Here is a 12,314-nt window from a genome sequence, read left to right on the forward strand (position 1 = left end):
ATATTAATAGGACAAATTATTGGATTCTGAATTGGAATCTAATTGGAGTAAAACATAAAATGCCTTTTCAAACTATATTGCTTTTTTGGTTTCCTGCTTTGGCAGTTGGGGAAGAAACTTTGGACTGTTGGACTGAAAGCTGCAATAACATTTGCTTTGATGACTCCCGAAGACCTTGTTGGCCTGCTCAGGAATAAGTCAGCCCAGAATTTGCCCCAGGTTTTGCTACTACTTATTAAGAAGCATGATGATTTATGATTCCTGAGAAATCCTGCCTCCCTGAAAGGGTTTGACTTTCCTTCTGCAGTGCTGCTGGACGTGCAGCTGGAACTGCCGATTTGCCATCCCACTGCACCCAGGAACAGGGGGTGAAGCCAAAGTATCAGTGAGGTAGAATAAATTAATTTAAAATCAGCCAACTGGGTGATAACAAAACTAATAAAAAAAAGTTGTGGAGAATCTGACATGCAGATACTGTCCTAGTAATAACAGCAGAAAATAGGGTTCACCTCCCTGCCTCATAGAAGGGTTGGTTCTATCTATGCCACAGTCCTGCAAAAGCTCCCTTGGACAGATGGTACGTGCTGGAATAAGGTTCAATAGACAAAAAAAAAAAAGCACGTGGAGAAGAGTTACAGCTATATTATCAATATTACTGTGACCAACATCATCTTCCAGGCAGCTGCTGAAGACCTTTTTCAAGGTCAGCAGTCAGGTGAAAAAAAAAACAACCCCGACCATTCATTCCCTAAACAGCATTTTGGCAGAAACTCAAAGGGATTTTCAACAGTATCTTTTGCCTTCCCTAGGGCTTCCAACAACAAGGCGTCAGCACACGAGGGATGCTGAGAAGAGGTAACAGCTGTCAGCAGACAACAGCCTCCACAGGAGTGGAAAGCTGTGGGGGCAAGCGCACATTCCCGCCAAGAGCAAACGCCATGGGACAGCACTGAGAAATGGAAGAAGAGTAGGAAATACGAGACAGGTCAGTGAACATGAAGGCGTGTAACCCGGAGAAAACATCATACACTGATTCCTGGTTCTCCAACAATGTCTGGTGTTACTAGATTAGAAAAGCAGTCACAGGGGACCCTGGCTGATGCTTTTGCAAAGTGCCCCTCCTGGGACAGAAGCAAAGCTTTCCAACAGATACCACAGCCCAGTCCTGAGCCTGTTCTTGGTTACACCACTCAGCCTTTGGGGAAGCTATTTCAGATGTACCCAGTGTGACTGAGATCACAGCCTGGCGCTTTCTCTCTCACTCTCATTTGATCTGGATTACAGTCTTGTTCTTTCTGGGCATCCAAAAAGTAGATGTGGGGTGTGTGTTGTTTTGTTCTTCCAGGCTCAGGAATTACTGCTGGTGCCAGACATTATGTATTTACCTCTCGTACAGATGCTATCATATTCGTGGATTAAAACAGCATTGCACTCAAATGATGGAAGAAACATCTGGGGTTTCTTTTTGATGGTGTGCTTCTGTAGATGAAGATAGATGTGCTGGTTTGCACAGCTCTTTCAAATATTATAGTTCACAGAAATAAGGCTGGTCAAATACCTCTTCAGCATAAAGCTACTGGAGTCGTGGGGGTCTAACAGAGATAAATGTAGCCCTGCATGATTCTTTTAAATTTTATTCTACACCTTAAGTAGACTGTAAAACTCTCTGGAGCACTGGCCATGTCTCACTTGGTGCTTTTATAGAGGATAGCACAGCATATCCCACCAGGATTTATCAAAGCTGCCACGAGAGAAATACTGCAAAAATCCACCAGTTTTTTCCCCTTGTCTGTTCGTTCTGAGGCAATTATAAAAGAACAGGACAAGTCCTCAAGACTTCATTAATGTGAAAGTATCCCAAAATATATTCTGGATGTATGTTTTAAATCTCATGTAAAAATACAGGAATATTCTAAAAGCCACAGTCTAATAAACTACTATCAAATTGTGGCATTGAATGGATAGTGCTTATGCAATCATATTTTTAAAAGTCTGAGCAAACCTTTCATGTATATTTTTTAAAAGCAAGAGAAGTTGTTTTAACTATATCTTCCAGTTACAACTGGCATTTTCTGAGACATTAATATTATTTTTGTCAAAGTTGTAGTGTTTTTTCTAGCGCAATAGTTTCACAGCGAGGTACTAAAGTGTAAAAGTTTCCCATTTTTCCATTACTAGGATCAAAGTTCATAGCAGAGGCTTTTTTGAAGGAGCACTCAAAATAATAATGCTGAAATTACCACCTTCTTTTCCTAGTACTTCATGTTATTTTGATATCTTCATGTCCTTTGCAAAGTGACACATAATGTGTTAGGCAGAGCACTGAGGACTCAATCCTGCAAACACATGTGTTTCATTTTATGCACCTAGCAGTAGCTTGCAGTAAGGAAATTAGATTATTCACAATGCATAAATCTTTGCAGCATCCAGACCTGAGATAGCATCACTCAGCAACCGATAGCATTTAACCACATATTTCAGTAGAGTGCCAGATGGCGAAGAGAACAAAGAAGTAAGATTTATAAACATTTGCAGCCAGCTTTATGCCTCTTACTGCAACGCAACTGCCAGTCATTTCAGGGCAGTTATACCTGAGAGCAAAACAACTACTCCCCATGTCTAATTACACTATAATGATAATTTCTGCAAGATGGTGAAGCACAGTCACTGCACGTTGAGCCACAGCACACAGTGGGCATCACAACACGAACGTCTGTGCAACAGGTGATGATTATTATCAAAACAATGTCACCGTTTCCATTCTATCCCATTTTCAAAAAGGAAAAGAGTAGCTCCCTGCAACTTCCTCAACAATTCCTATTCTGTGCTGAAATCTCCCATGACTGATTTTTTTTTTACCTGAAGATTTTTAAAGACTATGCAAAAATCTTTCCACTGTATTTACGAGCAAGATTAAAGAATGAGGACATCTTTTCCTAGGAGGGAAAGCACACACTTTTGCCGATTGCCTTTAGCGCTTCCCCAGCCAGGATAGCCCAGATGTAGGAATTCCTGTTTGGGGGACACAGCCCTGCTGAAGGGGGAGCCCCGGGGAGGGCAGAGCGAAGGATGCGCACAGGACCCTGCGGGATGCACCGATGCCTCCGCCGACCCCCAGCGCTGCCTCTTGCTCAGCTCACAGAGGGGCTTCGCCTGATGTTGCCCCTGTCCCTCCCGTCCACTAAACGCCCGAGAGCAGCCGCCGGAGGTGGGGTTGGGGGTTCCCTTACCTGCACCAGGGTCATCTGGGAGCCGAGGGCCAGCAGAATCTTCTCGGTCTTGGTGGGGTAGGGGTTGTCGCGGTGCTTGTAGAGCCACTGCTTGAGCGGCCGCGCCATGTCCTGCAGCGCCTGCCGCTTGTGCCGCACCTTCCCGCCGCTCTGCCGCGCCCTGCCGCGGAGAAGGGGCGCTGAGGGCCGCGGCCGGGGCGGTGGGCACCTCCCCGGTGTCCCCCCCCGTCCCCGGGCACGGCGCCGAGCTCCCCTGAGGGGCCGCCGCTGAGGGTGCAGGAGGCGGGCAGGGATGCGTGCCCTGCCCGGGGGGGGACCCTGCTCGGGGGGTGCCCCAGCCCCGGGGTGCCCCCTGCCCGGGTCTGGCCCTGCGCGGGGGGAGCCGACCCCCATCCTCGCGGGGTGCTCGGGGACTCCCCACGGCCGCCACCCCCGCCCCGGGCCGGCTGCTCGGGAGAAGGCGGTGCCCGCGGCTGGCCCGCACCGCTGGTGGAGGGGCTGGGGGAGAGGACGCAGCGCCGGCCCGGCCGGATCCACCGCGGGGGTTTCAGCAGGGCAAGGGCTCCGCCGGTGCGGGGTCTGAGTATCCCGATGCGTTCGGTGCTCGGCATCTGCCGGGCGTGTGCTCGCTCTGCTTACAGAGGGGCTTCCCGGGGGGCCAGGGCCCGCCTCGCACGGCCCCGCCGCGCACCGGGCGCAGCCGGGAGCAGAGAGCTACGGCTGCGGGCTGCCCCGGCCCCGCGGCCGTATTTATTTGCCAGTTACGCTGAGCGGTACCCGCGGCATCGGGCACCTCCCGGCTCATTTCCCAGCGAGCAGCCGGCGGCGAGGAGCGCTCCCGGCAGCGGCGGCGTGCCCGCTCCCCAGCGCCGCCGGCAGCCGCACCGAGCAGCGCCCAAAGCCCCACACGCCCGCCGGGGAAAAGAGGTTAACGGGGGCAGTGAAGCTCGGGGCCCGCTAAAAAAAACAGGAAAAGAAAACGGTGTTTCTTTGTGAAAAACGGTCCGGAACAGAAAGCGAGTGAACGAAGCCGGAGGAACCAGGAGGAAAACCCGCCGGGCGGGCAGCGCGGCGCGGAGGCTCCGGGCGGCGGCGGCAGGGGGCGCCACGGCGCCGTGCCGAGACGGGCCGGGCCGGGCCGGGCCAGGCCGAGCCGCGCCGGGCCGTGCGGGGCCGCGCCGGGCCGAGAAGAGCCGAGCCGCGCCGTGCCCTGCCGGCCGCGCCAAGCCATGCCGTTCCGCGCCGGGCCGGGCCGAGCGACCGCGGCCGCTGCCTCGTCCAAGGCTCCCTCGGCAACCCAGCTTCGCCGCGGTCGGCTGCTGATAACATTTCGATGAAACATAAACCTGCGTCCTACCAACCAGCACCGCCGTTAAAAGTACGAGCTGATGCAATCGTTAAGGTGGAAATTCGGCAGTAAAAATAGCTCCTCGGGACTCCTCGGTTTCGGTGCCTCCTGACCGTGCTCCTTAGTCTTTGCTTTGTAAAGCTGACCCGAAATGTCTGGCCCGCGCTCGCCAGTTCAGCCGTTCGAGCTGACAACGCGCCGGAGCTGACACGTCCTCTCACCGCCTCCTACTTCACCTGTTCCAGCACACACAAAAAATCAGACGCAGGCGGTTCTGCCTCAGCTGCCTTTTTAGCAAAACCGACGCTAACAACACCCTGCCCGGCCCTCGCCTGGCACCGCACTAGTCCGCTTTAACTCCCATCCCAGGGAATGCACCGACAGCGCAGCGTCTTCCCGGCCGCTCGCCCAGCGCGCTGCGAGCCGGCCGAGCCGGCGGGGCAACTGCTGGGGGCCCCGCTGCGCCCGCCCGCCTCAGCCCCGGCCGCGAACCGGCTGCCCCGGCCCCGCCGCCGCTCCGACCCCCGGTTTCACGCGTTCCGCCTCGCGCTTCCGTCTTGGGGGCTTTAATTACATGAAGCGCCCGACCAAACCGGACGAGCCCCGGTTTCCCCGGTTTGTTTGTGTTTCGAGGCAGAGAGGGGGAGGTCAAACACCGCCGGACAGGAGCGCTCTTGTCTGGCACATTCCAGCCCAATCGGACGCCTCTGCATCACCTATTACCGGAATTTCCCACCGTGGCTGCGGAGTAAGAGTCCCAGAGAGTACGGACCCGGGGTGTGGGGGAGGACCCATCTAGAAACCCGTCTCTCAACCCCAAACCGGCTACGCGGCTGCCGGGAGCGCCGGCAGTGGCATGCAGGGCCGCCCCGCGGAGCCGGTGCGCGGCGCGGAGACGAGCGCACGGCATACCCCGTCCGCCGGTTGCGCAGGCTGAGGCTCTCCTTGATGGACGGGCTGTCGGGGAGCAGCACCTCGGCGTGGTGCGGTCCCTCCACCACCCCCACGTAGGGCCGGCCGCTCCGCTCCCGCTCCTTGGCGTCCTCCTCGAAAAGCACCTGGCCGCTGAGCTTGCTGAAGACGATGGTGTTCATGGTGGGGGGCTGGGGGCCGCCGTCGGGCTGGCCGCCGGCTCCGAGGTGCGGGGGCTCGCTCTGCGCTGCGGGGAGGCGGCAGCGGTCACCGGGCAGCCGCGCCGAACCGCCGAGACCCGCCCGGCGCGACCGGCGGGGGGGGAAGCGCGGAGGCACCGGGCGCCGCCTGCCCACCCACCGGGGGAGGTGGGGGGCTGCCCGCCCCTCCCACGGCTCGGCCCGGTCCCACGCCCCCCCCCCCCCTCAGCCCGCTCCCGCGGCCCCCTCGGCCCGGCCCGCTCCCACGGCCCGGCCCGCTCGCACTCGCACCTCGCCGCCAGCCTCCGCCGCGCTGCTCGCACCGTGTCGCAATAGTTCGGAGCGCGGGTTTTCGGTTGGTTTGGTGTTTCTCTCTCGCTTGCGCTCTCTCTCTCTCCTTTTTTTTCCCTTTTCCCTTCCCTTCCCCTCCCCTCCCCCCGGAATGATTTTCCCCTTCCCCCTCCCCAAACGGGGAGGGAAACAAATTGTTTTTAACGACCACCAAATGCGCAAAGCCGGCGCCCGGAGGCACTGCCGCCGCGCAGCCACTCACACTGTCGGGACCGCCGCTCCCCATCCCCCCGGGGGGGGGGCACCGCCGGCGAGGGGACCCCAGCAGCCCCTTCAAGGGCACGGGCCCCGCCCGGGCAGCGCGGCATCGGGGGGCGGTGCGTGGAGGGGCGGTAGGAGCCCGGCGAGGGGCAGCCGAGGGGGAGGCAGTGCACGGCTGGGCAGTCCCCGGTGTGCATGGGGGGGTCCCCCGGGAAAGGCAGCTGAGGGCACCGGCTGGGGTTGGGCTGCCCGCGGCAGCGACCCCCGTCGGGGGCGCGGGATGGGCGAGGGGCAGAGCCGGCGCGGCGGCGTCGGTGCTGGCAGCCGCAGCCCTCAGCCGCTCATTAATGCTGGCGTTTAATGAAGCTGGACCGGGCAACGTCTCCCCCAACTCTTCTCCGTCTCCCCTTGTGGGTCGTCGTCCCGTGTCCGTGTCCCGTCCGTCCCCCCGTTCGCCTCCCCTTACAAGGATTATAAATCAGACCGCAGTTAGAGCCGGAGGCAGCCTGCTCGCTTTAGCATCCTCGCTCCTGCGGACACACGGTGCTCCGCCGCCGGCGAGGTCTGCGGGCGCCCCCGGCCCGCGCCCACGGATGTGCCCTGGCCCCCCCGGCTCCCCCGGCCCCGCATCACCCGCCGCCCTGCGGCGCAGCAGCCCAGTCCCGGCAGCGCCGGGCTTAACATTTCGGTTACTGTGCGCAGAAACGAAGAAGATGGCCACAGTCAATATTTACAAGGATGTAATTCAGACGTTACTTGACCGCCGCGGGTGAGCGGGGAGCAGCCGTCTGCGCCCGCGGGCCCTGCGGGACGTGCGCGGCGCGGACCCCCGTGAGCGCCCCCCCACGCCCTCGAGGGCACCTCGCTTCCCCGTGGGCTGCTTGTCCCCGTCCTTGTCCCCGCAAGCCTGACCCCAAAGGACCCGAGCCTGCATAGCCGCTGCGGGCTTTATCCCGTCCCCTCTCCATCATCCTGGCCTCGTCCCTTCCCGTCCTGCTGGGCCGCGGAGGCCCCCGCGAAGGCAGTACGCGGTTCTCCGCGGACCTGGGCACCGGAGCGGCGGGGACAGACGGGCTGGGGGCTGCCGCCTTCCCGGCCCCGGGGCAGCGGCGGGGGCAGGTACCTGCTGCGGGCGCGCTCGCTCCCGTCTGCGGCGGGGCGGCTCCTGCCCCCGGGCACCCCCGCCCGCCCGCCGCGTCCCCCCTCCCGGGCTCTGCCAGACCGTTTCTGACCCGCCATGGGGTGCTCTCTGCGACCTAGCCCCCTCCCTGCACCCCTCCGTGGCGTCATGGCCGCTCTTTGCGACGTCACACAGCCACACATGTCCGGGAAGGGGGCCCGTGGAAGAAGTGCACCCTGGCGTCAAGGACCACCCACCCTTATGGGTATGATTTCTCCGCTTGCTGAAGGGAACCAGAAGGGAGGGTGGGGAAGGGCAATGTGCTGAAGGCACCCTGTCAGGGAGAAAAACCGCTGTCACTAGGGTGGGCAAATCCCCCCCAAATAACTTGCTGCCAGTCTCTGGCTGAGAAAACAAAGGATAGAAACGGGTGTAAATGACCGCGGGAGCTCTTCTGCATGGCTCATAGGGACACCGTGGGACAAATGCCTCTTGCCAGTCTGTGCTAACGTGCTTATTAGGGGCTTGCTGCAAAACACGCAGCTCCAACCATTGCCATGCCCAGTGGAACGGTTTATGACCTGGGATGTGGTGTTATAATTATATCACAGCAAAAGTAGACTGAGAAAGTGACAGGCTTGATCACAAACAAGCTCCTGAGGGCTCTCGCTCACTCCAGATAAATGGAGAGGTGATCTCAACCATTTGCAGCCTTAGACAAGTATTTGCCCTGTTGTTGTCGTCCGTCCGTGTCCCCCCCCATCTGCCACTCCCAGCCCCTCTGGCACAGCAGGGGCGAACCCCTCTGGCTGGGCTGGCACAGGCTCAGGCTCCCAGCTCCCGAGGGGAGTCACAGATGGGGCATGGCAGGTTTCCGTGGGGCCTGCAGGTTGAGGCAGACTCTGGAGCAGGGTCAGCCCATGCACCGGCAGGGTACAGAGCAGGTGCCCTTGGAAAGACTCTCTTCCTGCCTGCCTGCCCGCAGTGGTGGGATGGATGCTCGTTCTCTGCCTTGTGGGTGGCTCAGGAGGAACCTGGGAAGGCAAAGGTAATCCTCTCCCGTGTCTTCTGATGATGGTGCTGCTGGAGCTCAGGGGATCATTGTCTGCACTTGCAGGGGATGTGGCTGTCCTTAAGGACATCCGTGGTCCCCAGGAGTGGTGGGGGTGCGCGCTGCCCTGCATGCCCGCCTGGCCAGCGCCAGGCAGGGCATGGGCACCCAGGGCAGCAGGTTGCTGACGGCCTGGCAGATCCCACACCCACACCCAGAATAAATCACAGCAACAAGAGCTGAGGGCAGAAATCAGCATTTGGAAAGCAGCTCTGGAAAAAACCAAAAGTCTGTGCGGGCAGGCGCTGCCAAGCGCGGCAAGGCAGCGGCAGGAGCAGTTGGCACCATGGCGCCTTACAAGCTTCTAAAGCAGCGAGATCTCCGAAATCATCACATGTAAATCTCACACACACCCGCCCCCTCCATATTTTATTACTTAGATCACAGTTGAAAAGCTTAAATGAAAACAGGGTTTCTATTTCCAGAGCTTGTTTAACATCGTGAATATGATACAAACTGTGGGCTTCATGTTTTTAATTAAGGTTACTTACCCGGCCATGCACGGAAAAATAAGTCAATAGCTGCTGGCCGCATACTGCGGCCTGCTGCCGGCTCCCCTGAGGATGGTGCAGCACTGACTGACGGGAGCACCGGGGCTCCCATGCATCCCGCAGTGGGGCGGGAGGCCCAGGGTGCAGGGGCAGTTTGGGCACCTGCCGGTCTGGAGCTGCAAGAAGCTCCTTGCCAGTCTTCGCAGCACCTCTGCCAGTCCATGCCCACGTGCCCAGCCTCAGACAGCCAGTAGGCCGGTCTGGCATGCCAGTAAGCAGCAACAAGGCACCTTTCCAAGGGATATCGTGCAGAAAGAGCCTAAAAGTGGTGCTCTGGGGCCTAATCTGTCTCACTGGAGGAGCCAGGAAAAAATCAACGGTGCTGTCAGGCTGAGAGGAGAATTTGCTCCCAAGGCTGCAAGCAATGGAGCTCCCCAGTGCCAGCCCTGCTCCAGCCAGCAGAGAGGCCACAGCCCCAGCGCTGCCTGAGGTGGGCGGCCATTGCGCACAGCCCGGCTGGCACTGCCAGGGCAGGCTGGAGCGCGGCGCTACCTGCTCCCCCTTCTCCACCCAAGAGCAGGGGGCAATCCAAAACCGCTCTGGTAGAGTTCTAACTATGCTCCTAAATACAGTCCTCAATTCTGGTTTGCACTCCCAGCAAAATGTTGCTTTTGTGCCTTATTTTGCACTCTGGTTATTTTTTAAATGCTTTCAGCAAACATTTCCTTGGCATTGCATTCTCACAGCTCCTCGCTCCAGCTGTGGATTCCTTCACAGTAAACATATATGTTTGAAATTCAAAGAATTTCCTCACGTCCCTGGTACACTCTGCTCTATGGAATGCTAGGCTGCTAAATAACTATGGCCATGTATGTCAGAGGGCCTGAGAAGTTGGGTAGGTGAGAAATTGTTTAGGATTATGCAAAATGAGGTGTTATCTACACTGCAAAGTAGCCACCCTTGCCGGGAGAGCAGCTGCAGGGACCTGTTGCCATTCGTGGCAGCAGCTGGGGCAGCAGTGAGCGAAGTCCTGAGGCACATGTAGGTACGGATGAACCTGCCTAAGGAAGTTGGCTCCAATGGTGCCTCAAGGGGTTTGCTTTGCTTCTGTGGGCAGCCAGAGCTGGCAGAGCTGCAGCTTAGCAGGGGTTCTGCCTGCTCAGTCTGGCAACCCCCAAAGCACTGGGGTGAAATGAAGCAGTGGAGAAGTTAGATCTCTTTACATGGAGTTTTGTTGAATATAATCCTAAGGAAGGAAGACCTGTCGCCCTTGAACATATCAAGGACCAATGCCTAGAATAGCTTAGAGCAAACGGGGCTCAGTGCTCCTTCCTTGGGAGCAGTGGGGTCATCATACTGGGCATATGACATCTAAGGGGGGAGAAAATTATGCTGTTCTACTAGAAAGCAAAGATAGGCTCTGAAGTTGCCACCTAGTTACAGGCCTTTTTGCGTGCTGTGGAGAAATGAGCCTTGCAAGGTTTCTCAATAGCAGTGAAGGAGCACCTGAAAGATAAAATGTGTGTTTAATTCTGTTCTCTATGGGTATTTGGTTTGGAGGAACTGCTAAGAAGGTGTGCTGAAATAGAAACATGGATGCAGGAAGCAAACGCACCAACATCATGTGTGACCATCCCTAAAGCAGCTTGGCTGGTGGTGCTGTGGCTGGTGGTGCTGGTGATGGCTGGTGATGCTGTGGCAGGTAATACTGTTAAACCACAGGGCCAAAGACTGTGAGGAGCAAGGAGGGCAACAACAGCAAGGAGGTGAAATGGGGAGGCTGTCAAGAGGACATCCTGAAGCCTGGCAGATGTGACCATTAACCAAACCCTGGTTTCACTTCCAGGTTCAAGTCACTTCCAGGAAAAAATTACAGACCGTAGCTCCAGTGTAGCACTCAGCACTACAACAGTGCTCAACTCAGATATATCCTTACCATTTACATCCAGAAAAGGTGTTCCTTAAGGGACCTGGTCCACTGTCTACAGGCTGCTGAATGCTGCAGAAAGATGGACCAGACTTCACCTGATGAGGAAGCTGAGAACCGCACCAGACTGTACAAAAGTGGGAGATGACCTTGTGTGAAGGTCCAGTTCTTGTCTTCCACAAAACAGCAAGGGTTGCACATTATTTGTGGCAGGTTGGGTTGCAGAGTGGACTCATGTTCTACAACATAATATTTTGTCATCTGGCTTCTAGCTCAGCTCAGCGATGAAATCACTGAGCCTGAGTTATGGCACGACAAGGGGAAGTGGCCAGAGGACTTCAGCTTCAGGAAAAGATTAACTGTGAAGCTGTGCCTCGAACCTGGCCTTACACATGGCTGTCAGGTGGGGGGACACCAAGGCCACTCTGAAAGCAGAGAGCTGGGCTAGAAAACGTGGGGAGGAGACACGTGCCTCTTTGGGAGCTGTGGCAGGCAGGCAGTGCTGTCCCCTGATTCTGTTAAAGAAGCAGAAGGCCCTGTGATGTGGTCTCCCTGGTGACACCCTCAAACTCTGGGAAAAGCAGTAGGATTAGTGGCAGCAAAAGCCCCAGACAAACCCCAGAACAAAAACCCCAACCCATACCTGCTGCTTCACCTAGGAGAGTGGAGGACCCCATTCTGTTCTACATCTTCTTGTTGTGCTTCATCCTAAGAATTAAGAAACAAAAATGTAGCAAGATCTCCAACCAAGGACTAGATATCAATTCTTTTTACTTCCTTGTGACACCCACCACCACCACCAAATAGTCAGAAAAACAAGCTCCTGACTGGTGCTCAGGGGCTTTATTTTTCCTTGCCGCTCTGTTCCACCTCCATTTTTTATTGTCTTTTTTAGATTTCCATCCCCAGGGCTGTATAATCCAAAGCATCTTCCATAGGGTTTCTGCTGTGCTTCAGCTGCTGGGTGCAGTGGACACAGGCAGGAGGAGGGCCCTGGTGTTTGCAGGAGCCGTGTTTTCCCAGTGCCCTCTAAATTAGGCTCTGTCAGGGCTCTGTGACCAGCCACAAGGGAAAAGGGCTCCAGAAAGGGACCGTGTGCTTTTCCTGGGAGTGACAACAGTATGTAACACAGTGTTAATTAGGGGGAAACGTGGCTAGCAGGAGAAGTTCTGCAGTTTGCTCTGGGACAGATTTGGTGGCTTAAGATCAGGCTTTGTTGTTACTGAGCTTCATTCACGTGTGAGCCGTTCTCTGTTTCGTGCTCTTAGGACCCAGGTGGGATCTGTGTGTGCCCCACAGGACACCCCACTCGTGGCTTTTGTGGGCCACCTGGTTTCTTCAGTTCTCTGTGGAGCCAAGCTGTGTGGGTTCCTCCAGTCGGCATCCTCCCTCCTCTGCTGCTCATTCTCACCCCAAGGAATAC

At 56.8% G+C, this 12,314-nt stretch overlaps 1 protein-coding gene across 2 annotated transcripts in view; it reads right to left on the reverse strand.

Moving 5' to 3' along the window:
• Nucleotides 1–6,099, reverse strand: part of MKX (mohawk homeobox) — a 48,833-nt gene extending 42,734 nt beyond the window's left edge. The window contains exons 1-3 of one of the 2 annotated variants that reach the window (XM_055806471.1): nt 5,982–6,099; nt 5,491–5,737; nt 3,231–3,390 (exon numbers count right to left, since the gene is read on the reverse strand). In XM_055806471.1, the coding sequence (XP_055662446.1) occupies nt 3,231–3,390; nt 5,491–5,672 (342 nt within the window). In that variant the 5' untranslated portion in view covers nt 5,673–5,737; nt 5,982–6,099. Of the gene's footprint in view, nt 1–3,230; nt 3,391–5,490; nt 5,779–5,981 lie in introns of those variants that run through there. The other variant, XM_055806472.1, reaches the window with a different exon arrangement.
• Between the last annotated feature and the right edge of the window lie 6,215 nt (nt 6,100–12,314).

The sequence above is a fragment of the Falco peregrinus genome, chromosome 5 (genome assembly GCF_023634155.1).
Source record: "Falco peregrinus isolate bFalPer1 chromosome 5, bFalPer1.pri, whole genome shotgun sequence".
In the NCBI taxonomy this organism is placed as follows: Eukaryota; Metazoa; Chordata; class Aves; order Falconiformes; family Falconidae; genus Falco; species Falco peregrinus.